General features: G+C 40.0%; 3 protein-coding genes and 1 long non-coding RNA gene across 8 annotated transcripts in view; 2 read left to right on the top strand and 2 right to left on the bottom strand.

Moving 5' to 3' along the window:
* LOC147334259 (cell surface A33 antigen-like) overlaps window positions 1-22,448 on the top strand; it is a 46,083-nt gene extending 23,635 nt beyond the window's left edge. Inside the window, exon 4 of the mRNA XM_086285904.1 lies at window positions 21,916-22,448. Within this exon, the coding sequence (XP_086142030.1) occupies window positions 21,916-22,019 (104 nt within the window). The 3' untranslated portion in view covers window positions 22,020-22,448. The remainder of the gene's footprint in view (window positions 1-21,915) is intronic.
* Window positions 253-15,409, bottom strand: LOC147334261 (ICOS ligand-like). Of its 2 annotated transcripts, none has more exons than XM_086286751.1 (3): window positions 14,821-15,409; window positions 2,346-2,687; window positions 253-2,107 (listed from the first exon to the last, which is right to left on the bottom strand). In XM_086286751.1, exons 1-3 carry the CDS (start codon window positions 14,882-14,884, stop codon window positions 1,905-1,907), a joined length of 609 nt encoding a protein of 202 aa, XP_086142877.1. In that variant the 5' UTR covers window positions 14,885-15,409; the 3' UTR covers window positions 253-1,904. The 2 variants fall into 2 exon arrangements, with proteins under 2 accessions (XP_086142877.1, XP_086142876.1); XM_086286750.1 differs by lacking the exon at window positions 14,821-15,409 and adding an exon at window positions 9,133-9,312.
* On the top strand, window positions 6,001-18,849 carry LOC147334260 (uncharacterized). Of its 3 annotated transcripts, none has more exons than XR_015128430.1 (6): window positions 6,001-6,154; window positions 10,273-10,388; window positions 13,438-13,526; window positions 16,849-16,961; window positions 17,943-18,068; window positions 18,174-18,849. It is a non-coding gene; the product is annotated as an uncharacterized LOC147334260 (long non-coding RNA). The 3 variants fall into 3 exon arrangements; XR_015128431.1 differs by having other exon boundaries at window positions 6,019-6,160; XR_015128432.1 differs by lacking the exon at window positions 10,273-10,388 and having other exon boundaries at window positions 6,101-6,154.
* Window positions 22,449-23,508: 1,060 nt separating the features above from the next.
* On the bottom strand, window positions 23,509-26,772 carry LOC147334258 (butyrophilin subfamily 2 member A1-like). Of its 2 annotated transcripts, none has more exons than XM_086286741.1 (3): window positions 26,523-26,772; window positions 24,753-25,106; window positions 23,509-24,514 (listed from the first exon to the last, which is right to left on the bottom strand). In XM_086286741.1, exons 1-3 carry the CDS (start codon window positions 26,593-26,595, stop codon window positions 24,333-24,335), a joined length of 609 nt encoding a protein of 202 aa, XP_086142867.1. In that variant the 5' UTR covers window positions 26,596-26,772; the 3' UTR covers window positions 23,509-24,332. The 2 variants fall into 2 exon arrangements, with proteins under 2 accessions (XP_086142867.1, XP_086142868.1); XM_086286742.1 differs by having other exon boundaries at window positions 24,753-25,088.
* Window positions 26,773-27,122: the final 350 nt, after the last annotated feature.

Raw genomic sequence — 27,122 nt, 5'->3', positions numbered from 1 at the left:
ATGAGGTTTTCTGTTTCCATGTCTGCACATCAGAGCATGATTTATATCACATCAGTTAAATCCTTTGTTCTTTCTCTCTGTAGTCATAAACGACCAGCCTAACAAATTAAAACATAAATGTGTTTTACAACATTTATAACAGCTGTTGTGTTTATAAACTTTGACAGTTTATGGGATTTATTCTTAATATTTTTTGTAAAATTGTCTGAAATCTGCAAGAAAAAAAAAACATGGATTACTTTGATTCCAGCTTCAGATTTATTTACAACAACAATCATATCAACAGGAACTTTATTTACAGTAGAAACATTTGAAGCACAAACTCTTTGTTTGGGAAAAGTTCCGTTACAGATAAATACAAAGCTCAGCATGATTGTTGGTCAGACGTTGAGGAGTTAAAGACAAAACTTCTAATTTGGATCATTTTTATACAACTTTAAAAAAAATAATCATTAATTATTGGAAATGTAAAAATAAAATGTGAAAATGTTTGCTGGACTGTTTGTCTGTGTACGGTTTTTACTAAGCTAACTACCTTTAAATTAGTAAACTCCCACCGTAAGGGTGTGTTTTAACTGATGAAACTGTGTCGTACTCAGGCATCTGATTGCTGCCTTTTATAAGTTTTATTGCACAAGCATAAACTAACACCAGTACAGTAACCGTGCCTTTACAGAAGCCAGGTAATCAACTGAAAGACACAAAATAAAACAACCACACAACATTAACAAAGCAACACTATTAATGACAGTACAGTTTAGTAATAGTCATATTTATAGCTTTAACATGTGTTGGGGGAAAACTCTGTAAAAGACCCAGGAGAAATAAAGACACAATGAGACAAAGTTACTTTTTATGCTTTAACGTGCGCACGGGTAAGCTGTTAAGAACAACTCACATCGTGAACAGAGGCTTGGCACTTTTTATAGGCACAAATCACAGAGACAGTGAGAACACGATAAGAAAATAATAAACAGATAAAATAAACAACTCCATATGTGGCGCTAGTCTCGTCAGCAGAGAGCTGGGAGAAAGCTGTGAGAGATAAAACAATCTAAAACAATATGTCCCAAAACAGTATGTCTTTGCTGGGAAAGTCTAAAAGGATAATTCTAAACTAATCTAACCATAGACAAAGGGCATCTTTGCACATTTAAAAGAAGGTAAAGAAACATAGAATCATTTTTCCTGTAACAGTCTGTTTTTTGCACCAAAGAAAACAATTTGAAGAAATCTGTGAAAATTGTCTTTTGGCACTTGCTGGTGTTACATTTCAGCTCGTTTGTCTTACATGATTGGAAAAAATAACACAAGAACACTCTCTCAAAAGCCGAGGCCAGAGGCAGGAGGGACAGCCTACACAGTCTGCTCAAATCAAAGAGTCCCCCACGAGCGAAGAATCCTCAGCCTTTTGTATTCCTAGGTAAACGCAGGCAGCCGCGTCATTGGTCCGCTGCATTCGAGGATCCCGCAGCAGCCAATGGCGTGTGTGGACTGGCACACTCCGATCTGCATGCAGTTGGGCGGGCATAGGTCCCTGGCCAGCCAATCACCTGTGAGTCCTGGCACACTTGAATTTCCATACAGGAAGGCGGGCTGTAGATCAGGTGGCCGCTAACCAGAAGGTCGGTGGTTCGATCCCAGGCTGCTCCAGTCTGCATGCCAAATATCCTTGGGCAAGATACTAACCCCATGTTGCTCTCCGATGCATCCATTGGAGTGTGAATGTGTATGAATGTTAGATTGAGCACTTAAGAGACTGGAAGAAGTGCTCGTGTGAATGAATTTGTTGTATAAAGCGCTTTGACTGCTCAGAGTAGAAAAGCGAGGACATGAAAATTAACTTCAGGATATCCTCAACTGTTCTCTGGGAGACTCTGATCAGCTGGAAAAACCGAAACATTTCAAACATGCTGAATTTTAACTGGAGGCTGGTATGAACCCTGTTTGTTTGGTTTAACTTTTCTGTAAATCAGAAAACCACCGCCAACAACAACAACAGCAGCAACAATAACGCCAACAGGAAGACCAAGTTTCATTCCAACAGATCCAGCCTCCTTCCCTCCATCCTCCTTCCCTCCATCCTCTGTGTCTCCTCCTGGTTGACCTGCAGGTGAGAAACAGGTGTGAGGTGTCAGCTGTCAGGTAGGTGATGAGTGAAGAACAGAACAGAATCCATTTCCTCTTCAAACTGCTGTCAGACATTATCTACTGCACTCTGTAGAAAGCAGCTGGTCTGAGTGATGTGATCAAAGTCTCATCAACAACATCTTTAGAAACAAACATCAACAAGCAGGAAGCAGCTTCACCTCTGATCACACACACACTCAACTCTACTCACTCACCTGGAGGATCAACAACTCTCAGTGTGAAGTTGCAGAAAGATTCCCACAAGCGTGTTTCTTTCATGGAGACATGACACTCGTATGTTCCAGTGTCATTGATTGTCATATTCGTCATCCTCAGAGACACGTCTCCATCCTTCATCTCTCTGTCCTGCAGATCCACCCGGTTCTTAAAAGATGGATGCTGGTTGGTGGTATCAATGCGCTTTTGCCGATACAAAAACACATATTTATTTCCCAGGTCAGGTCTGCTACACTCTACAGCTGTGATTGTGTTGTTGTTTGGAGCTCGACACGTCACAGTGATGTTCTGTCCAGACACAGCTGGGATTTCTTTCTGGACTGAAAGAAGAAACAGCACAGATCAGAGAGGTTAAAGGTTAAAATGCAACTAGTCTCTTGTACAGCAGCCAAGCAGAGTGAAGATCAGTGAGAGATCCCTGGTTTCCATTTTATCATGTTTGAATCAATCAAACACGATCATCAGACCTGTTAGGCCAGGTTGTGTCATTAAATAAAATAAAAATGTGTTTTTCACAGATTAGAGGAAAAGAAGCAGACATTCATTTTTTTGCAAACATAACTTTGAACAGTATTCATTCTCTTCTAATTATGTTTGAAATTTAAAAAAAAAATGCATTTTAAAAAAGTGATTTTTATTATATTAATTTTTTTTAAATAGTTCAATTTGAAATGTTAAAATTGTGGACTCTAATGCAGAGGTTTGACGAGCTAATGTTCTCTGTGTCCAGGTCATTGTAGAGCCGGGCTCTGTACAAACACTGTGCCTGATCATAAATGCATCCTGACTGCAGTAAGACTGTCCACAAACATCCTTCCTGATTTCACCATCAGTGTCAGATAGATGCAGGTGACAGGGCTGACTACACTTCACACAGCAGGCCCACTGAACCTCATACAGGCTGCCTGTGGACCTGAGGCAGCGGTCCGAGAAGTCATTCTGATACTTCTTTGACATTTTGAATCCATGGCCTGGGAAGCATGTGTAGTTGATGCACTGTAATGTAACAGTTCTCCAGTGACTCTCTCTGTCACTCCTATCAAAGAGTCTCAGGGCAACATTAATACAAGAAAGATTTTTTGAGAACAACATCAAAATTTCCACATTAAAGTCCAAATTATATTTCAAGGTCCAAGGCTATCCATGACTCCACGCTGATGTTTTTTCCTCAAACTTGTTAATGGATAATACAAAGCAAAGCAGCACGTTCGGTACATGTTAGAGTCTCTGCGTGTTGTGGTAAACACGGACACACAGCGTGGGGAGGTCGTGTTTCAGCCCTGGTTATAGAGCTGGTGAAGAGAGTAAAGACGGCGGGGCCACAGCCTGGTTTGTGTGCTGTGGAGTCGGCCCTGTAGGGCGGACTGTACACAGTGCTGCACGTTTGTGTAACGCTGGATTGTGCTGCAGAAGAGGCTGCAAGAGGTTAACTTTACTTTATGTTCAACGTGATAGTACGTGTTTAAAAAAAACTAATAACAAACATCGACAGGAAAAACATACTAAGAAGCTGCGACACCTCAATGTACAAAAATAGGAAAATACTTCCTAAACAATTCCCAAATCTGCCACAAGATGGCGATCCAGGACAAGGAATAAAAGCATTGCTGTTCAGCCATGCCTCCACCGTGACTATGGTTCATTAACCACATCACACAGTAATGTTCAAAGTACTAATCAAATAATCAGCCGTGTCTGAAAGTAATTACTAATTATAATTAGAAGCCTTTTATAAAACTATGGAACGACACTGTAGAGCATCTACACCTTCAGATGCAAAGACAAAAATGAAGTCTATAAGCAGCAACCAGCAAACTCAGTGATGTCGTATTCTGCATTCACAACACAAGCAACGTGGCGAGCACAAAAAAGGTGTGAGGGCTGTGTGTGCTCCACTCCTGGCCCTGCAGTTTGGTCTGTTCGTCTGTGGGCAACTCTGGCTCTGCTGTTGTCGGCCCGCGAGCCAGCTGTGAAGGAGGGTGAAGTTATAACTTATAAAGAGCTGAAGGGAACCTGAATCTGTTTGATCCTTGATGTTTTGACTGCATTGTTTTTGTTCCTACTAAATAACCTCCAAAAATGACTGAAGCTTTTATACAGAAGACATCACACCCAGCACGTTTACAACCTGTGGCCATCACACCACAAACATTGCTAAGTTTCTTACTGCTACATGACCGGGAATCCTAAAATTCATCATCATTTTCTGCAGAGAGGAAAAAAAAATCTCCACCTTACATTCTCCTTCATTTACATGTTACATGGATTCATTTTGGATGGAGGAGAAACAAACCAAGCAAAAATGGAAACTCCCAGGAAAAGAAGCTATAGTTTTGGGAAGTTTTATATCCTTGTTGTTAGTTCAGAGGTTCTTTCAGAAAATTGCTGTGGAAATGTTAAAGTTTGATTACTTCATATAAGAAGAGACAAAACGAAGCCCAAATCTCAGCAGGCCCTGTTTTCGTTTATCCCTGCCCTTGGCTGTAATCCAGGGTTTCTGGATGGGGACGACTCAGATAAACTTCACTACAGTGATGTTCTCAGCAGGTACTTGATGCAGTGCAAAAATGACAGCAGTTAACGAGGCTCTGACGTTTAAATCAACCACACACAATATGAGCAAACAGTGCTCCAGTTGTGAGTGTGCCTCCTCGAGTTTTAATACACTTCTTTAGTGGCTTGGTTGTTCTCCTGAGTGATTTGTGCGCCGCGGTGAAGCCAGCCGACCTTTTATCCGCCGCGAACATTAAGCGTCACGGTAGGACTTTTTCTCCTTGCCGATCGCTAGCATAGGTGTGCTACGAAAATGCGACACCGTGTCGAAACGCCTGTTTTGAGCTTCTTATCCGAACATGTTCTCCCGTACCAGAGCACTGCACATGTTAATGGCATTATATTGATTCCAACTTCAGGTTTCCTGGATTAAAATCTGTCATGATGTCAAAGTAATCCGTATAACCGACATGCTAACGTTAGCGTGACGTGTCGCTTTGCCGTCGTTAGCGCGGCAAGTAGCCGTGCTTTGAGCGAAGCGAATGTCTTCCGTTTTCTGAAGTTTCAGTCGAAAAACGATGTCCAGTAAGTCACGGTGACTCTAACAGTAATTACTTCAACTACACACAAATACTAAGACTAAGCAAAACACACAGAAAACTCACACCACATATAGCCGCCTCTACTTCGCAACTGGCGAGCTAACTTGTGCTCGGCGTTGTTTGTTTCGGCGAGCTTCGCTAATTAGTCTTACGTCCCGCCTGCGTGTATTTAATAAAACAATAACGGCAATTCAATCCAGCAGCAATGTAAGAGATAGATCTCACCTGTGGACGCCAGACATCATGATATAGACTAGTAATTTACACTGACGTGATTTCTAAATTCTATCACACACATATTACGTAACAGTTTATTGGAAGAGCTGATTGTAGATTTTGCTGTGAACGCGGACACGCGCGTGTGAATACTCAGATCTGTAAATGTGTAATGATGCGTAAGATATCAAAAGTCAAATGTTGCTCACAGCTCTGAAAACAGGCAAGTCACGCAGGTTTCCCCCCTCTCTTGACACGTTACTTTCTCCACCCACTTGACTGAGCGTCGCGGGCGCCTACGGGCTCTGGAAACAGAAGTAAGGTTGGGTTTTCCACCCTCTTTACACGTCACTTTTCCCCACCCACTACAAAATATTCTGTGAGCCGCAGGCGCCTACGGTAGAGACCGACGGATTACATCCTGTTCGCGCCCGACACAACGCAGGCTCAGATGGACAGACTACCGTGTGCCTGCTGTAAGTGTAAGCTTTATTCTTTTATAAACATATGACATACGTGTATTAGAAGCTCTGTGTTATTATAACGATGTTTTGTTGCAGTAGCATTCGCGGACCGATCTGTGCTGAAAACACGATTTAGAGAACAAATGATACAGTACTAAGCAGCTAAACCCGAGACAGACACAGGGATTCATCTTTCATGTAGTCCTTTTTCGTTCAAATAGTAAGAACAAACGCACATACAGTCTGCGCTTACTCAGCTTACAAATATTTGATGACCTCCGAGTCACACAGAAAATGCTCACGATTTTAAAGCCAAAACACGTTTTTATAGATTCAAAGACAAATAATATATATTTATATAGTTATTGTACAGATACACACAGTAAAAAGGAGCTTGTGTTTCAGGCCTGGTTTTGGATTTGAATCCTCGCTGAGAGAACAAGATGGCGAGTGCTCGCGGCAGCAGCTGCGTGTCGTTTACGATCAGCTACCTTTGTCCTGATCCTCAGTAACATTTAATCGACTTGTAGAGTTTTAATACCTAAAGTATTTGAAATAAGGTGTGACCTTAGATTAAAAGTGTTCCTTCTTTAGTGCTCTAGTTACATATTTTTGTAATCTGTGTGGAGATTCTAAAAGAATATTAGTCTTTTGCCAACTGTATTTTCCGTGTTTCAGAACAGTTTACTGGCGTGTTAAAGCTTATTCACAGTACAAACAGGGTTTTTTGTGGGTGTAATTTTGATCACGGAGCTGAAACACGTTAAAAGTCATGTTTTAGTCTTCCTGTGCCAGCCTGTTGTGTGTTACTTTAGTTATAATGGCTGTTTTAAGCATAAACCCTCATGTTACTGAGCTAACCCTACCCCACAGCTAGCAGGCCGTGTTAGCGACACGGGAAGGGCGCGTCCCCTTTCTTAACGGCTGTTTCTTCTGATGTTGTTTCGTTTTTTAAATAAAAACGTAATTTGTGTAGTCAAGGTAGCGTTTGGGAGGACTGCTAAGGAATGCGTTGCTTTGAGACTCTAAACGACCACCGTGTTTAAACTGCGACAGCAAACAACGAGAATAACGTGTGAAAAATAAGATTTGAATTTTTAAAAAACGTTGGGTTGAGTAACATCTACACCAGCGTTCAGCTTTTTTTCAAGCTAACAAGATCAAGTGTCTAACCTGTAATTTACTTATGACTCAGAGCTGCCGCTGCAGAGTCCTCACACTGAGTCGACACAAACCACAGTTCATCTCCCTCAGTAACTTTGGCGATGTAAAGCACAACTGAAAGCTCTGCTGAATTCATTTATGTAAGCTTTGCACAAACAGTGACTTCTTCCTGCCTAATCTATAACGAATAAAATCAAATATCTGAGTAAAAGCAGTTTTTAGTGTGTTAGACTATTTCCTGACATCCAAAGCATATTGGTTTTGCTTTATTCACTGATCTGAACTGCCGTGTTGTTTTCAGAGAGAAACACATGCATGAAACCTGAGCTTACACTGGATCAGTTAATAGATTTTTTTTTTTATTCCAGCAGTGTGATGTTCAGTTGTGAGTTTAACAAACTTAAAAAAAAAAACCTCAAACTGTATCAGCAGCTTATGGCACAAAATGGAAAATGCAGTTACAATTAACATTTACATGATCTACCACCACTTTGTTGATGATGTTGTCATTTTCATATTCTGTGGTAATACTGATCTCGCCTGATAGGAGGCAACATGTATGACAGATTTGAGTGATTCTGTTTGTGCTTGGGAGTCTCATTTTGAGGGGAAATGAACTTTGACTCTATGATCATATATTGATACTAGTCAATAAGTGTGCCACTCCCAACCATCAGTGAAAACACTGTTAAAGGGGTTTATCAAATGGCAACAACAGCTTCATTATATTTATCTAGATCCTTTACATTTGTCACTTCTACTGTTTTAATTTTTGTTCCTTTTTGATGCAAATCCTGCAATTTCAAGCTTAAGTGAAAGAAAAAAAGATTATTTCATTATTTATTTTACGTGATCTCGTTTTAAAGCCCTCACAAATATGCCAGTTTGCCATAAATTACATTAAACGACTTGTTAATTTCCTCGGGTTTCTTTCTTGTTTAACTTTCTGGAAGACTCCATTGTGGCCAATGTCTAAATGGATACTAACAGTAGCTGTAGGGATCATCTCCGATCCTACTGTGAGTCAAGGTAGTGAGACGGTTAAGTGCTAGTTACTTGTAGCTACCTGGATCTAGCTGCTGTCGGGTTCATCATTGCGTTTTAATGTGTTTAAAGTGTCGGTCTAAGATTACGGCGAATTTAGCCAGCGGTTTAGCACCGGCTACAGCAAATTGGCGCCTTAGCTAACCAATTGCTTCTGTGGGGGCCGTTTTTACTTGGTTTAAATACCAGCGTACGTCTCCGATTACAGAGGGTGGTATTAATACTCGAATCGATCTTGGACTACGACAAATGTAGCAGCGGATGACTAGTAAGACCAAACAGTGATGGCCCTGACAGCAGCTACATCCATGTAGCGCCAGTTAGCTCTAGCCCGTGCTAACTCGCTGGCTTCAGTTAGCCGGAGCAAGACTGTCGGTATTAATACTAGTCTTGATCCCCGATTACGGCTCGTGAATGTATTGAGCCCAGTCTCTAGACGGTTAACCGCTAATTAGCTGTAGCTACCATCTATACGGATCGCGATTGCTTCGTGTTTATGTCCGTGTTGGTCTCCGCTTTGTTCAGTGCGAGTTAGCTGTAGCCTGAGCTAGCTGCTGCCGGGTTACCGGTTACCGGCTCGGCCATGTTGCCAGAAACTTGATGCTAATGCTAACACACCAGTATGAGCTGCCAGCGAAGAGTACACTGGATTGTGCCCCCCATCGTTGCTGGGTTACAGTAAAGACGGTTTAATCAAAAGTCAGACCATGAAAACTGTAACAGACACAATCTCAGATGCAGTTGACGGATAAGCTCGCAAAAGCTGCTTTAACGGATCTCACCTGTAAACAAGGGAAGTAAGACACCGACAATCAGGCCGAATAAGAGAGAGATATCCCCCATTGTGTGGTGGGATTCAGAGGATCTAAAGATCAGTGTAATAAATATCCAAGGATGGTGCGATTAGACCAACAAACAATCTGAGAGTGCAACAACTCAACTCGATCATTAGCCGGGCGTTTCGTTGGGGCACACCTTCTTATGCGCTGTGGGCGGTTGTGGGCGGTTTTGTTTTTTACTGATCACATGTTTGTTTCAGATGTCCTACATGGGGTTTGGGAGACAAAAGACAAGACCAAGTTCTATTAATTTATTTATTTAGATTTTAACTTTAGACATAAAGTTAAAATCTAAATAAATAAATAGAACTTGGTCTTGTCTTTTAACTTTATGTCTAAAGTTAAAATCTAAATTTATGTATGTGACTTGCAGTGTTATCTTTCCATTACAATAAGAAAATTGATTTAACTATAGTTTGAATCTCGATGTTTAAGTAAACAGGTCTTGATAACCCAGAGGAAAAACAGCAATGAAAGATCAGGTGTTGTTTTCTTGATATATCGGCAGGTGCTTGTACCTGCTTGTAATAAATAGAAACGATAGTATTAAAAACATCATGGTCTATAATTAGAAGACCCTGCCCAAATTACAGCTTTCCAAAGCCAGAATCCAGGTTTGTAACCTATTAATTCACACTGAAGAAAGTATTTTGTTTTATTAGAATGGATAATATGAGAGTATTAAACAAAAATTGACCAGAAACTTTCCTCTCGTTTCAAATTCTAATAAAAGCGACCAGGTAATGTTTAAGAGGTACGACAAACTGACGCTGGCGAAGACTAACATGTCCGTGTCACTGCTTCTTTCCACTTTTTTCAGCTACTAGTAGATGTTAACAAAAAATGTCACCTGATTGTTAAATAACGACAATGTTTACTGGGGAAGATTACTAGATGTATCAGATGATTTTGTTTTTAATAAGCCATAGTCACTGTTGTCAAACCAATAACATTCTTTTTAAAAATAAGAACCTTTTTTGTCATTAAGTGTTTAATTCAGTGTTTTAAGGAAATTAAAAAGTATTGCTGTGTGATATATATTTGATATAGTTTACCTTACCAACACTGTTTTTGTACCAACAGAACGGCTTGTGCTCAGAGGAAGAGGGCGGGCTTTACATGGTGTGAGATTGGGGGGGGAAAAAAGCTGAAATGAGTGAGAAGGACGATGAAGGAAACATCTGTGCTGTGTCTGCTCTGTAAGTAGAATCTCTGAGTTTGTTTGAATTCTTGTACTTTGACTGTCTGCTCTCCCGATAACTGATGATGGAGGAGAAGACATGATTTTCTTAGGACAGAAAGTGTAGATTAGGCCTGCACAATAAATTTATTGTCATATGGGCGATGGGCCCATTGCAAAAGATGGCGAAAACTGCGATAATTGGGTACTTTAAAATGTTTACACACGTGCTTTAAAGAATTTACCAATCAAAGAAACTCCTTTACAGATTTGACCAGTCGAATGGAGCCCTTCACAGCGTTAATCAATCAAATGGATTAGAGGCCCGCCTCCTACGTAGGTGGGGAGCGAACAACGCAGCAGCAAAGAGTCAGAGTTGTAATGGCTGAGAGCGAGATACATGACGAGAACGCTACTGACTATGAACTCGTGGGTAAAAAAAAAAAAAATTGTACCTCGCTTATTTGGAGGTACATTGGATTTGATAAAGATGACGTTCTCCAAACACAGGTACTCTGCAAAACATGCCGAACACTCGTGGCAACCACCAGAGGAAACACGACTAATCTCCACCATCATCTTCAAATAAAACCACAGAGAACAGTTTGAAAAGTTACAGAAAGACAGGGCTAGCCAAACAAAGGTTGCTAATGTTAAGACAAAGAGCACAGCAGTCCAACAGCCGTCTCTGTATCAGAGTTTTTCAAGTGGAACTCTATGAGAAAACGTCAAAGTGGTACAAAGCAATAACAGAGGCCATTACACATTTTCTGGCTTAAGACATGATGCCTATAAATACAGTTAGTAGAGAGGGCTTCACCAGTCTGATACATAAAGTGGACCGGAGATACCGCATCCCCTCACCAAACTACTTTTCCCATGTCGCCATTCCACAAATGTACGAAACATGCCGCAAGACTGTCATGTTTGAACTGAGCCAAGCTGAAAACTACGCAGGCACTACAGACCTATGGTCAAGTCGTACAACGGAACCATATATGAGCTTCACACTTTGAACTGAACACATGGTGTCTAGAGACTGTGTATTTTCCAGACTCTCACAATATAATTTAAGTTATGTTTATCTAAAACTAATTATAGAGACCGGGAAGGATGTCTTTCAGAATTCAAGCCTCAGGAAAAAAATTTATGGGGACAGTGTTTCAATGTTAAAGTGCACTTTGTTATTACACTGCTAATACAGCAGCTTTCTTTAAATAAAACTGTTGCAGTAAAACTGAAATTATGTATTCTGGGAGTTTTTTTTGTTTTGTTTTTTTTATTTATTTTATCGCAAGTCATATCGTTATCACAATATTGATCACAGTTATCGCAGGTTTTCCTAATATCTTGCAGCCCTAGTTTAGATGCTGGTCACCCATCTTTAACTATGACAGTGGTTCTCTCCTTAAATCGCCATGGTAACTTGTGTGGTAGGACAGGTTAAACCTTTGGGGTCAACGGGTCAAAATCACATGACCAATTTAAGACTACACGGCTACAAGATGCAGCAGCTCAGAGTCTCCATTTCAACTTGGGTCGAAAGTGCGGACTTCAAACTATATACCAGTTTTTTAACTGTGTTGATGGGCCACGTAAAACCGGAGTTATGATAAAAAATACACACAATGTTTTTTTCTGAAGAAAACAGTGGTGTTTACTTCGGGAAGAACGGTAAAAATGGCATTTTCTATGGACAGCGCTAGCAAACACTCTCGGCTTGCGAGTGAAAAATAAAGAAAAAAAGAAAAAAAAACACCCCTTCCCTATTGGTGTTAGTTTACCATGTCAGTCAATCAAAAAATGATATGGCAACACATGGTACTTGGTTGTTTAGAGAGGAGGGGAAGTTTTTAGGAGTGACACCCGTGACGGAAAGCGGGCGAGCAAAAGAAAGAGAGAGAGAGAGCGAGTTTTCATATGTGAGACATTAGTGACGTTTAGCGTGTTTGGAGGCTGTAGTTAGTGTGTTGTGTAGTTATTGTTTTGTATTGTGTGGCAGTTATACTGCTGAATGTGGCTTCTTAGCTTACCATAAAATTGATTCGACATCAGTAAGCACAACGAGAATTCATACATAAGACGCACCGGATTATAAGGTGCACTGTCGATTTTTGAGAACATGAAAGGTTTTCAAATGCTTTAACCTTAAAGTCTGAAAAATACAGTATATGAGTTTTGTAAGGTAGATTGTTTCGGGGCAGGAGGACGTTTGTTTGCAGCCATCAGAAAGAGAATTAAAAAAAATAAAAAGGTAAAATTGAACTATGAAGAAAACGCGGAGATGTCAGAGGTTCATACACAGTGGTCTACAAAGTGGTCCAAGGGATCTTCCAGGAATAGTGGCGCTAACTTTTGGAGAACTGATTGGTCAGGAGGCGATGATTTCAATCCCTGTTGATCTATAATCTAGAACGTAACTGATTCTAGAACAGTTCACAGCACAAGTTACCGTGTTGATGATACTATTTTAGGGTCTTACTTTACAAAGCCTTCAAGAATGCCTTTAGGAAACTGCTGTTGTAGCTGTTTGAAGTTATCAAACGACAAATGATTTGAATATATGCTGGTAAGCAGTGAATGACCTTGTGTAGTTAACTCTGAGGTTAGAGCAAATCCTGCTTCAGGCCTGCAGGACTACTGAGTTCAGAGGAAAAAATCGACTCAACTCTGGGTTATTTGTCAGCTTGACAGGATGAAGGCCGACTGACATTGAAGTTTTTTTAATGTATAAAAAAGAAAATATAATAATCCTAGTCTTAATCTTAACATACAGCAAACATTTTTACTGACTAATAGATAACCAGTAAGTATAAGATGGTGTGTGATGCTACTACTGAGGTAACAAACATTTTCTAATATTAAACTAAAGAAAGGAAAATTCCCTTTCACTCAAACATCAGCCGGTGTGCTCCAATAAGAGGACTCACACCTGAACAGCGTGCTGAACTCTGATTAGGCCAGATTGAATAATGTGACTGATTTTTGTGTTATAATTAAAACAGCAGCAGTATCAGTAGGACTGTGCCTGCTGCACTGACGTCATCTGTATGTGCTTTGTTGTGTAGACGGTGGTGGATCTGCAGGAAGAACTGAGGACGTCCGTCATGGACGAATCATCATCATCAGAGAGAAGAGAGAGAGTCCGAGCTGAGAGGTAGAGATGCTCTTGTTTGTCTCATGGTTCAGATTTCAGAGTTACAGACGATGGACAGAACTCGTGTTTCCTTTTCCTGTGATGGCCAAAAGCTGTGGCGTCAGATTGTAGTGTGATGTCAGGCATTTGATTTTCACTTGAATTCTTAAAGGAAGATTTGGGGCCAGATTCACTAACATCTACAGCAGCACACAGCCTTGTCTGAGATTAAAAAGCTGCTGGATGTACTCAGCGTCAGTTTGACTGTTGTATTGTTTCAGCTGGTTTTATGGCGTTTGTAAGAGTTTCAGGAGGAGAATATTTAAACTAGTCACATAAATATGAATTTGAAAGCCCGTGGCACACAACTTATTGCAAATTGTATAAACTTAGCCCCCCCTCCAAAAATTGTCTTGCTCCTTATCCCTAAAAGGAGGGAGGAACATTACCAGATAGAGTAATGGTTCTTTGCACAAGCATTTTAAAGCTGCTATTGCTTTGGCTCAACTCAGTCCTCTCACTGAGTGTTTAGAGGCATAATACGGATTTATGCCTCTAAACACTCGGATTTTACTGAAACGGAGCAGAAATGAGCCGAGTTGTCTTTATATCAGCGGTGTGCAAAGAGCGAGCGACTTCTCTCTGATGAATCTGTAACTTTGTGGTTCACAGACTCAAATGCTCAACTGCGGTTACAATTTTTATTTTACAACACAAGTAATCCTTAATATTGGATGGACTGTGAAGACTCTTACAAATGAAATCTACAAAAGAAACATAAACCCTCAAATTTCCAAAACATTTATCACTGCTGTAACACGTTTCATTGTCCTCAGCTTTACTAAACATGTTAGTATCTGGGTAAAAGTGATACAGTGACACCAAATACTAAAATTATACCAAATAAATTGATCAAGAGGGCTCATCTCGCCTGATAGGAGGCAACAATCTGCAAACAGTCAAAGACTGGACTTGAACTAACTGCAGTCACTCTCGGGAGGGGCCCAGGATTTCAGACCATAAGTGCTCTATTATTACTGTCCGTTTTCCTTTTTGCACAGAATAATTTGCTTTGCGTTTGTCAAGCCACTGCTAATACTGTAAAACAAGAAAAGCTGCCCCACTCTGGTTTCTTGTTACGGCTGTAGGTCCGGGTCCTTATGGGACATCTGGTGGTTCCGGACCCGGATCGCAGACGCCCGTTTTATAAAATAAAGAACCAACGTCAAGAGCCAATTGAATTTCTGATTCATAGATGCAAGAGCGTAGTGTCGGCTAAGCTAGGCTAAGCTAGCCTTCAAGGTTGAAATCTCACCTGCAGACGAGGCATAGACATGGAGAACACCGAGGAAAAAGTACAGCTTTCCGGAACCCTTCATCTCGTACTGGTATCTTCTGTGAAGCTGAAGATAAGTGTTATAAATGTGTAGAGGAAGGAGGCTCGATACCGCTGTTGACCGGCACTTCTGAAGCACAGGCACTTCCTTGTTTTGCCGCCTCCTGCTTTCTTTCTTTCTTTCTTACAGTTATATTGGCGGTTGGCAAACAAGTGAAAGGTGCATTACCGCCACCAACTGGAGTATGGTGGAACGACGCCCAAAAAAAAAAAAAAAATTCTCAAATCCTGCCAAACAGGTTCCCCTCTCTTAAAAACTGAAATAAGGCCTGATAACTTTTACTTCCCGAGTCCTGCCGCAACAACTCAACCAGATCCAGTTTGATTTTTAGGTTACTAAGATTTTGAATCAAATGTCTCCTCTCAACCTGATACCTCTGACACTGCAACATGACATGTTCTACAGTTTCCTCCACCCCACAGTAATCACACTTGCCAGTACTATGTTTCCCTATCACGAACAACGTACTATTCCATTCAATATGTGGGATGACATTTCCAGATGTTCCAGGACTAGATGTTTTCCCTGATTTTTCTCAAGGATGCCACTCACAGGCTCACCTGTGTAAATCTGTAGATATGAGGAATAGCTGTTTTTTGCATCACAAGCTGCCATGATTTATATATCAGATTGGCCTGGATTGCTGGCCATGTATTACCAGAAGGAGCATTTTCCATGGAAATGGACTACGCTGTCACCTCTGAAGATCAGAGCTAAGAGCTTGGAACGGGCGGACTCTTTTTACATCTTTAATATATTCTGCAGGCTTATTGGGCAGTGACGTAAACAGACAGTAATTGGAGGACTGTTGAAACCTTTATTTACAGGTTTATAGGAAAACCTTTATTCACAGGTTTTCAGCTGAGTGTGTACGTGGTGGTCGGTGTGTGTAAGTTCTAGTCGTACTTGTCTTCTTTGGTATCTGCGCCTCATCACTACGGTGTTGGTCTACAATAAAAAAGCACAGAGAGATCTATATCAAAATTCTACAAACTCATCTAAGTTGTATAATTTTCATGTTAGCAATTATAAATGATACTGTTGCTCACCTGCTGCTTCCTGGTTCCGATATTGTGAAATATCGGGGAAAATGATGCCCCGGGGCCCACAAACAGTTTATTGGTTTCTTAGAGGAGGAGGAGGAGGTAAGGTATGAGTAGAAAGTGTGGGAATTTCATTTATCTTTATAGGATTATTTTTGGTTATTGTTTTCAATGTGGGGATGTTGGAAATGTTTGAGAATATTCCAGGTATTTTATAGATATTTGTTATGTAGTATTTTGTTTAATCCTGAGTGTAAACTGCAGAATGCTTTAATCCAATTAACGAATCCCAGAGACTATCAGTGGTCTTGTATTCGGATCTGTACACTACAGATACATCAGTGTCATTCCAAATGTCGCCATCAACTTCTTTTCTTTCAAGATTTGTCACAGCAATGATGTCGTTCTTGTCAATGGCATAAAAAGACACTTATTCTTGTCACAGCAAACCTGGTGAGCCCAGGTTAATGCCATGTGAGCCAGGAGGTGCTGCACTTTTGGATTTGTATATTTCAGCAGAAGCAGCTTCAGCACCTGTGACCTCCTCATCAGATGTGTCTGTGTTGATGCTCTCTATCATCCTCCTCGTCAGAAACTGGCTCATTCACATTGCAATGCTGTTTTCTGTATTTTCCTTCAGCAAAGATATCATCCACAGCTTGGCTTATTGTAAATCTTCACATATTTGCGTTCTGCAGACATGCAACTCACCAAGTAAACTGAGTTGTTCTGCACATGCCGTACATGACTGACTATGTTGATCTGTACTCTACTTGTAAGTTTGAGTCACTGTCCCAGAAAGTAAGAACTTTCTGTTGGAAAATATCAACTTTTTCACTTCTCCTAGGTTTTAATTCAAATGAAAACCTGTTAAATATATATATACTGTTTTTGTACCAACAGAAAGGTGCTCAGAGGAAGAGGGCGGGCTTTACTTGGTGTCAGCGACAGAAATGAAAAAAAGCTCAAATGAGTGAGAAGGACGATGAAGGAAACATCTGTGCTGTGTCTGCTCTGTAAGTAGAATCTCTGTGTTTGTTTGAATTCTTGTACTTTGACTGTCTGCTCTCCTGATAACTGATGATGGAGGAGAAGACATGATTTGCTCTGTAGGACTAAGGGTGTACATGCAGGTCTGGGTTTTCTGTACAACGAAGGTGGTTCCCTTCTTACTGGGGTGAGTCGCCATGGTAACTTGTGCTGTAGGGCAGGTTGTCATCCAGATGAAAGATCAAGAAACAGCTTTTTAATCGATCGATTTAATTTCCTTTTGGGACAAACTGCAGAGATTTCCACGTCTCCTTTGTCAGGCTGTGGGACAAAGTGTTTAAAGTTTCAGAGCTCTAATGTGCAGCTGTCACCCTAATAATACTCACTTCTTTTGCCTTACATCTTTCTGTGTGAGCAAATGTCTCCATCCAAGGTTGGGTCGGGTCACTTAAGTGAGACGTGTCCCCATGCAGTCCTCCACAATCCTGACTGCGTGGTGCTAGAAGTGGATGTTGACTGGTTGATAAGTGGGCGAGGATAGCACATGGTGGTGATTTCATACCTGCCGATTTCTAATCGGCTCCAGAATAGGTTATGTTCACAGCACAAGTTACCATGGTGATATTATGGTAGTCTTTACCTTATTATAGCCTTATAAAGCCCACTGATGCAATTGTTGTTATGATTTGGTACTATACACACTGGAAGTGTGTTTGGGGTCACTCTCCTATCAAACAGGATAGGAGCGTTTGAGGACTTGACTTTAACTCTGCTTTGTTTGTCAGCTTGACAGAATGAAGGGAGACTGACACTGATGTTTATTTTTAGTATCTGAAAAGAAAATATAATCTTAATCTTAATATAAATAAAGCTTAAATGACTAATAAAATGTGTGTATGTCTGTCTTTTTCTCCGTGTTTATTTTGCCATTTCGGTTGCTTCCTTGTACTTTTACTTTAAGATGAATCATTTCAATTAACCTCAATAATTATAATCAATTCTTACAGGTGGTCCAATGTTTCTGGATTACCCACAGCCCCCTCTGTCTGCATAAAAGCAGTGCTGGAACACTGGTGTACCATGGCCTCGTGAGCATCAGGGGAACAGCATTGTCCTTGTTGCTACAGAAAATGGTGAGAAAAAGTAATTAACAATGGAGGAGAGACAGACCGTCATAACACTTAGATGTAGGTCTTGTAGTCTGATGAATTATAATCTGAAATCTTTGCATTCTGCAGCGCCATGCAGTACCCTCTGGTAAGCTTGAAAATATGGAGTGGCCAGCACGGTCTCCAGACTTAAACCCCATCAAGCTGGTTTGGGATGAACTGGACCGAAGAGTGAAAGCAAAGCAACCTACAAGTGTCAAACATTGTAGAAAGAACGCCATGACTGTGTTCAGCTGTTATATCTGCCAAAGGTGGCTACTTTGAGAAGTTGAGAATACATTTGTCTTTAAATTGATTCTGATTTCTTTTTTAACTCCAATTGCTTATTTGTACTCAGAGGTGTGGACTCGAGTTATTAATTTTATGACTTTAGACTTGACTTGAAAAAATGTTCTAAGACTTGAGACTCGACTCTGACTTGCCTGACATTACTTGAGACTTACTTGAGACTTGCAAAACAATGACTTGGTCCCACCTCTGTTTGTACTTTAAATTGATTCTGATTTCTTTTTTAACTCCAATTGCTTATTTGTACTGTGCTTTCATTTCAGAGTACAATGAGACATTAAACTGGATAATTTCCAATAAGCTCTGATGAAGCTGGATTGACTAAAGTTATTGATTGTGTCGTGTTTCCATGTGTTCAGTAACTTTACTGTTATTTGTATTTTGTTTCTAAGTGCTGTCGTCTCCACAGCAGTGATCTGGTTTCTCTGCAGTTTCAATAAACTTTGGTCTCACTTGATCTTCTGTTTGTTTCACAAAGATGTCTGATGGACAACCTGAGTTGTTGTGATGAACCCAAAACACTTCAGTTTTCTTCAAAGCAGATAAAGTTCCTGTGAGCCACAGACAGCAGGAACGATTTCACACATGAATCTTAGTTTCTGTGAAGTTTGTCTGTTGACAGCAGAGCTGATTTGATTGCAACTCATTTAATGGACAAAATAAATTTCAGGTACAGCTGCACTCAGCTTTTTCTGTATCTACACGATGGATCATTGTTCATTATAAAATATGATGTGAAAATTTAACCCTTTTTATAAAATGTTTAACAAGTTTGCTTGAAGGGGGAAAAAACCACAGGATACAACTTTGCAAAGAGACTTTGACTTTGTTATAATCTATTCTAACTCTTATTTTAACAGATGAATATCAAGATTTGGTGATATGAGGGGAAACTCCATTAATAAACAGTCTTCATGTACAGTGTGTTACATACTGGCCACACTGTGGATTTGGTTATGGAGTTATACACTCAGTGGCCATTTTATTAGGAACACCTGTCTATTATCAAGTTGAACTCTTCTTTTGCCTTTTGAAATGCTTCAGCACTTCATGTCATAGACTTAAAAAAAATATACTGGAAACATTTCTCAGAGGTTCAGGCACTAAATACCAGAGGTGAACAGGACTAAGAGGACAGGGAGGGCACAAATGAGAACACACTGACATAAGATACAGACTTTCAAAATAAAACAGGAAATGCACAGGCAGAGAACAGGGAGCACAGAACCGCAATCCTAAGAACACAAAAGTCTGAACCCGAATACATAATCAGAGAACACAAGATCATAAGAAACACTTAAAGCTGAGTCAGAATCTATCTATCCACACACACACATATATAAATGTGTGTGTGTGTGTGTGTGTGTGTTTTACACCAGTGGTGTAACAAAAAAACAAACTACAAATCAAAACAAAAACTTTGTTTTTCAGCTTGACAGAATGAAGGCAGACTGACACTGAAGTTTATTATATTTTATTTTTATATATTAAAAATAATTTTGGTATACATAAATCTTAAATGACTATTATATTGATTGTGTCTGTTTTCACAGTTACTGTGAGACTTTTTCTCCATGTTTGTGTCATTTCGGTTGCTTCATTATACTTTTACTTTACGATAAATTTTTTTCAATTAAGCTCATTCATTATAATAAATTCTTACAGGTGGTCCAATGTTTCTGGATTACCCACAGCCCCCTCTGTCTGCATAAAAGCAGTGCTGGAACACTGGTGTACCATGGCCACGTGAGCATCAGGGGAACAGCATTGTCCTTGTTGCTACAGAAAATGGTGAGAAAAAGTAATTAACATCAGAGGAGAGACAGACCATCATAACACCTAAATGTAGGTCTTTGACTGATGAATTGTAATCTGAAATCTTCGGTTCATCACGCAGGATCTATGTACGCCATTGAGTAGGCGAAAGGATTGTTCCATGACATTCTACAGCGCCATGCAGTACCATATGCTATGCACGTTGTTGGTCAGTCATTTATCCTGCAGCTAGAGAATGACCCAAAACAAAAGTCCAAACTCTGCCTGAACTACCTCAGGAAAAAAAGAACAAGATGGTGAGCTTGAAAATATGGAGTGGTCAGCACAGTCTCCAGACTTAAACCCCATCGAGCTGGTTTGGGATGAACTGGACCGAAGAGTGAAAGCAAAGCAACCTACAAGGTTCAAACATTTTAGAAAGAACACCACGGCTGTGTTCAGCTGTTATATCTGCCGAAGGTGGCTACTTTGATGAGTAGTTGAGAATACATTTTGGTCTAGAAATTTCCAATGAGCTCTGATGAAGCTGGATTGAATAAAGTTGATTGTGTCATGTTTCCATGTGTTCAGTAACGTACACTCAACAAAAATATAAACGCAACACCTTTGTTAAATTCAAATTCAAATTCAAATTTTATTTGTCACACACACACAACCATACACAGTATGACATGGGGGTGAAATGCTTGTAGCTGTACAATGCCCGACCATTAAATGACAGAAGAAAAGTTCTACAATATTTACAATTTACTACAAAAATTTACAAATTAACTTAGGAATTTACAGTAAAGAATGTGCAAATAGCAGAAGAGATTATAAAGATAAGGATTATAAATTATAGGAATTATAGGATTATAGGAAATGTGTGGTGGTGCGTGTGGTGACGTGTGTGAGAGTCCAGTCTTATAGTGACGTGTTTGGGAGAGTCCAGTCCTACACCTGGTTCAGGCCCCGAATAGCCTGGGGGAAGAAGCTCCTCCTCATTCTCTCTGTTTTGGCCTTAAGGGAGCGGAAGCGCTTCCCAGACCTCAACAGTGAGAAGAGTCCATTGTTGGGATGCTCCCATTCCCCATGGGATGGACGTAGAGACCTAAAATTCATTCCAGATACACAATATAACCATCCCTCCCAAACAGTGGTCACAAATCAGTCCAAATGTGTGGTAGTGGGCACATCTGCTATATTGAGATAATCCATCCCACCTCACAGGTGTGCCACATCAGGATGCTGATCTGACATCATGAGTAGTGCACAGGTGTACCTCAGACTGCCCACAACAAAAGGCCTGTCTAATCCTGTCTGTATTTCAAATACATCAGTCAAAATAATGCACAATGCCTGATTTTTAAAAATCTGTTAGACTTTTTTTTATTAAACATATAGAACCACACACACTCAGTTAACACAAATTTCCTGCATTCAGATTCCTGTCTTTCTAACATAATTCATATAAGGTTCCCACAGTTTCATACTTACCCTTAACAAATTCAGCTAGGGTCCCTAGCCCATAGGCTGATGCTACCATGAAGTATTCTTAGCTGTCTTTTACACCTAAATACAGTAGTATAATAGTGCATACAATTAGAAGTATTTAATAGAAATTTGTGATTATTAGATTAGTGTGTAAGAGAAGGAGGATGGATCTGTTGGACTGAAACTGACACTTTCTTCTGTGCTTGTTGTCGTTGCTGCTTTTTTTGTTGTTGTTTTTTTTTTTTTTACAGAAGATATGAACAACAGAGTGGAGATTCACATCATCCTCCTGCTGAACTGCAGATTCAAATGTCTGAGATCTTTCTAAGGCTGAAGTCTGAATCTTCTGCTGCTGAACACAGAGACAGAAAAATCTAAAAACAGACAGCTGTCACTAATGGTAAATGGTCTGTATTTATATAGCGCTTTTAATAGTCCCTAAGGACCCCAAAGCGCTTTACATATGCAGTCATCCACCCATTCACACACTAACGCTCAACAAGGATCCCTGATTTCATTGACACTTCAATCTGAAAAAAAAAAGCTTCTTTATTTTTCCTCGTGGCTACAAACGAGCCAATAGCATTATCCGGTGATCAAGATTAAAGCAGCAGCAGCAGCAGCAGCAGCATTACTGCCATGTCTCAGTGTTCCAGTAAATCGAATATGTTTCCTGCTTCTGTTTGATTGGCTCTTGCTGCACAGGGGTGGGAAAACTGAGGACTCTTTCTAATTTGTGCCTCCTTATCTCCTCCATCCTCCTCCCTGTTACCTGAACATCAATCGTTCTCGAGGTCAGAGTTGTTTTTTTTAACCTCTAGATTAAAAAAGAGTAACTCGAAACTGTGAGGTTTCATTTTCAATCCATGGTTTGTTTTTTTTTCCATTCTTATAGTTGATCAGACTTCACCATTTCTGCGTGTGAAGATTCGAGTTTCTCTGCTGTCTACCACATTGACTCATGTTATTTATCTAATTAAAGTGGCCCAGAACATGAAACACAAGCTGGGCTGAAACTATTTATATTGTAGTTGTAATTTAATGTTATTTAATTACAACAGTTTAAATGAAGCTCTGAGACGCTGATGTCTCATTCTGTTGAGACTGTTTCCTTGACTCCTCTCTCCTTGTGTCCTTTCTGAGCTCTTCAGTGGGCCTTAGACACACTGGAGGAGGGGTTTGTGCAGTCTGATTCTCTGATAACAAACATCACAGTGTGATAAGTTTCAGCATCCAGCGTGTGCTATATGCCCTCTGGTTTAGAAAAGGGACGTAAGTGAGAAAAAGCCTTTTACTGAGTTCAAATACAATTTATAAATAAATATTGGTCTGATAATGAATAACATGATAACCTGAAGCAAAGCTCAGAGGGTTTGCTGTGTGTTCTTTGGCGATGGTTCAGCAGGATTGCTGTAAGATGATGCAAAAATAAATCTCCGTTAAACAGTCAACAGTCCAGTTTTTTTTTTTTATTCCTTTGGTTCTTCAAAGCAGTGGGTTAGTGCATTATATTCACAGGGAGATTAAAATCAAACAAATAACAGAATTAAACCAGGGAACAAATGAGGTGACACTTCTGCACCAGGCTGAACCCCATAACAGTCGGGTAGTGGTTGATGTAACATTCACAGAAAACGAAAACAGGTTAAGACAGACAGTGCATGAGATCAGCATATACCCCCCCCCCCCCCCCTCTTCCTTGCACACTTTTCTCCAGAAAACTGGGCAAAAAAAAAAAAAAGACACCTGGGAGGAGAGGTGGCAGACAAAATAAATTAAATATAAGTCAAAACCAGCATTTTTACTCTGATACCTGACAGGGTTTCATGTCTGACTTGACAAAAAGACAAACACAAACAAACGCACAAACAGCAAGAGTATTTTTATAAAGATCACAGGATTTATGGCTTCACAGTCTTGTAAAACACTCAAGCCAAAGAAAAAAAAACATAAATTACTTTGACAAATTGTTGGTTTACAAACACACAAAAACAAAGTTTCACAAATATAAAATCTACAACACAGGTTTTTTGTAACACTTCTGATCCCACTGAAGGAAGTTCAAGTACCTGCTGAATGAAATAAATGAAATAAATAAACCAATTTGAAAAATACTATGACATAAGTGGTACTGAGTGGTAGAATTTTCCAGTCACTGCTGCATTAACTTCAGTTTACATAAAACAAAATTAGTCTTTTTTTTAGCAAAGTTTTACACAGTAAAGACACATATAACTCTTAATAATGATTTTTACTGTGTAAAGTTTAAAAAGTTATAAATATTATTTTAAAAAGTTGTTCATGACAGTCAACATACTTACAACCGTAAGGTCATGTGTGTCACTTGGAGGTATTTTTCACATCTGTAGCATTGTCAAAGATGCATCACCATGCCAAACAAGAAACAGAGCTTTAAGACTGTCAACCACTGCATTGCATCCTAAACCATCACTTTTATCTAAAATATAGATCCATTATATGATGCACAATAGAAGTGATGTATTTTAATTAGCCATTTTATACATTTATAAAATGTAGAATGTAGAATTAGCCATTCTACATTTTAATTAGTATTTTATTTTAATTAGCCATTAATTAACCCTCCCCATGTATTTAGACTTTGAGGGGATCTCTGAAAATCAGAAATCACACATTCCGCACCAGAGCTCAGTTGGAAAACTCTGAGATGTTTCAAACGTGGTACATTTCAACAGGAGGTTGGTATGAATCCTGATTCTGTTTGTTAAGTTTTCTGTAGATCAAAAAAACAGCAACAGCAGCAACAAGAAGCACAGCGGGAACTACCAGACCAACTTTCAGTCCAACAAATTTGCTGGTCTCTCCTCCATCCTCTGTGTGTCCTCCTGGCTGACCTGCAGGTGAGAAACAGGTGTGAGGTGTCAGCTGTCAGGTAGGTGATGAGTGAAGAACAGAACAGAATCCATTTCCTCTTCAAACTGCTGTCAGACATTATCTACTGCACTCTGATCACATCACTCAGACCAGCTGCTTTCTACAAAGTCTCATCAACAACATCTTTACAAACAAACATCAACAAGCAGGAAGCAGCTTCACCTCTGATCACACACACACTCAACTCTACTCACTCACCTGGAGGATCAACAACACTCAGGTAGATGCTGCTGACTTTCCATAAGCGTGTTTCTTCCATGAAGACACGACATTTGTATGTTCCATTATCATGAATCGTCACATTCTTCAGAATCAAAGACGCGTCTCCATCCTTCATCTGTCTGTCCTGCAGATCCACCCGGTCCTTAAAAGATTGATGCTGGTTGTCTGGATCAACCAAGTTGTTCCGATAAACAAAGATGTCTTCTGCCTTCAGGCCATCTCTGCTCCACTGTAGAACCCTGATGTTGTTGTTTGGAGCTCGGCATGGCAGAGTGACATTCTGTGCAGCCTCAGCTGTGACAATTGTCGTGTCTGAAAGAGGACATAACACTGAGCAAAGACGTTAAAGGGATCTGATAACTGTTCACACTGGTCAAACCACCACACAAGTATTAAATGTTCCTTAATATCATAGTTTTACATCTAGTTCCTATTCTTAATACGTCCCCTAATAAACTGAACAACATATGTTATTCTTGACAGTGTTTTCCAATCATGGCAGATGGTAAATTAGTGCTGTTTATCTAAAACAGTTCAATTAAAAAATTATTGTGGAGAATAACAAATTATTTTTTCAATATAACTTTATTCGACTTCTTAAATGCACAGAAACAAATGAATGTAATACACTTCATTTCCACAACAATGCTGACATCAGCAAGTTTTAGTATAGCTCATGAAGTTCTCAGACGACACCGCCATTGTGGGTCGCGTGTCGGAGGTAAATGAACTGGAGTACAGGGGGGGTCATCAATGACTTTGTCAGCTGTGTGTGAACAGAACCATCTTTGCATCAATGCCAGCAAGACGAAGGAGCTGGTGTTTGACTTCAGTAAGAAGCCACCCCCTATTACACCAGTGAACAACCAGGGTTTGGACACTGAAACGATGGAGGAGTACAAATACCTGGATTTTCACCTCAATAGCAAACTGGACTGTTCCACAAACACAAATGCACTCTATAAAAAGGGTCTAAGTCGAGACTGACTGTATGAGACTGTACAAGCAGCTCGTTCAGCAGTAGACTTTTTACACCCACAGTGTAGGAAGGAGCGCTACTACAGGTCACTCTTACTCTGTAACACAGTTTAACATGGTTATCTTACTCATCACCTGTTTAACTGACATATAATATATTTTTGATTGCTGCTACTCATTCGCAGCTTGTTTTACAATGTATATTTCACCAGGAGCATCCATAAACCCCCCACGCTTGTGTACATGTCTCTGAACAGTTTTATCTGTGCATATGAATTTCAGTTGCTTGTGTATATAAGATCACTTTGTGTCTTCCTTCTATATTTTATATTCCTCTTCCTATAAGAGCTGTGTGACACCCAAATTTCTCATTCGTGGGATAATAAAGGTTTATTCTATTCTATGTCCAGCAGGGGTCGTTTTAATGGCTCTAATGACTCGCTTTCACCCTGTGCTATACTGTGCAAAAAAGGAATCATTGAAGCTCTTTTCCTTAAGCTTAGGAGAACAGAACAGCCACGAAGATAGTTTCTGTTCTCTTCACAGGAATTACTATTTGAATGTACCACTAATAAGTGATCACTTTTATTCTCTGATCAGCAAATGAATGAATGAATCAGTAACCTCCTGGCTGGTTATGTAGGTAAAATATGTCAAGTGCTCACTTATAAAAGCAGCAGAAAGCAGCAACAAAAGAGCAGAAAGCAAACGAAGAAGTTAAGTAAGAACTCGATCAACATAATCTAAAGGATTATTAGCACATCTCACCTGCAGAAGTACACTTCAGGAGGAAGACAGAAAACAAAATCCACAAGTGTGACGCAGTTATCAAAACAGCCATTCCTGAGCATAGATCCGCCGATCACAGCGATGGTTTTTTTCGTTTTCTATAAATGAAGTTCCAAATTTGTTTTTAATCGGCTAATTCTAATGCTAAATTCAGATTTTTACTTAAACGTCTAGCATCTAGAGCTAATGCTGGAATGAATGAAGGGAAGAAAGTCCGTGTTACTTCTTCCGTCAGCCAAGACAGGGGGTGGGACTATAACCTGAATCAAACTGGGTGCTGTTTGATTTTCTACAAGGAGTATACAGTCCTACAGTAAATCACAGGTAAACTCTACAGATTTTAATCAGAACCTTGTATAAATGCCATCTTCAGCTTGTCCCAGCAGAACAAACATGACATCCATTTTCTTTAACACTTATGATGAGAGGAGGCAGGGGGGGGCAGGACCCCCCCCCCCCCCCCCCCCCCCCCCCCCGGCGGTCATAGGGGGAGAGGTACAAACAGGACAGAGTCGTTTGGACTGTGGAAAGTAAGCCAGGCAGACAGGAGAGGACAGGAGACTTCTCAGTCAGCCATAG

Source organism: Aulonocara sp. 'chitande type north' Nkhata Bay, linkage group LG3 (genome assembly GCF_057382095.1).
Source record: "Aulonocara sp. 'chitande type north' Nkhata Bay isolate Kocher_YH1m ecotype deep benthic linkage group LG3, A_spYH_male_GT1.1, whole genome shotgun sequence".
Taxonomy (NCBI): domain Eukaryota; kingdom Metazoa; phylum Chordata; class Actinopteri; order Cichliformes; family Cichlidae; genus Aulonocara; species Aulonocara sp. 'chitande type north' Nkhata Bay.
The sequence above is the reverse complement of the archived record's forward strand: the minus strand, read 5'-3'. Positions and strand labels throughout refer to the sequence as shown.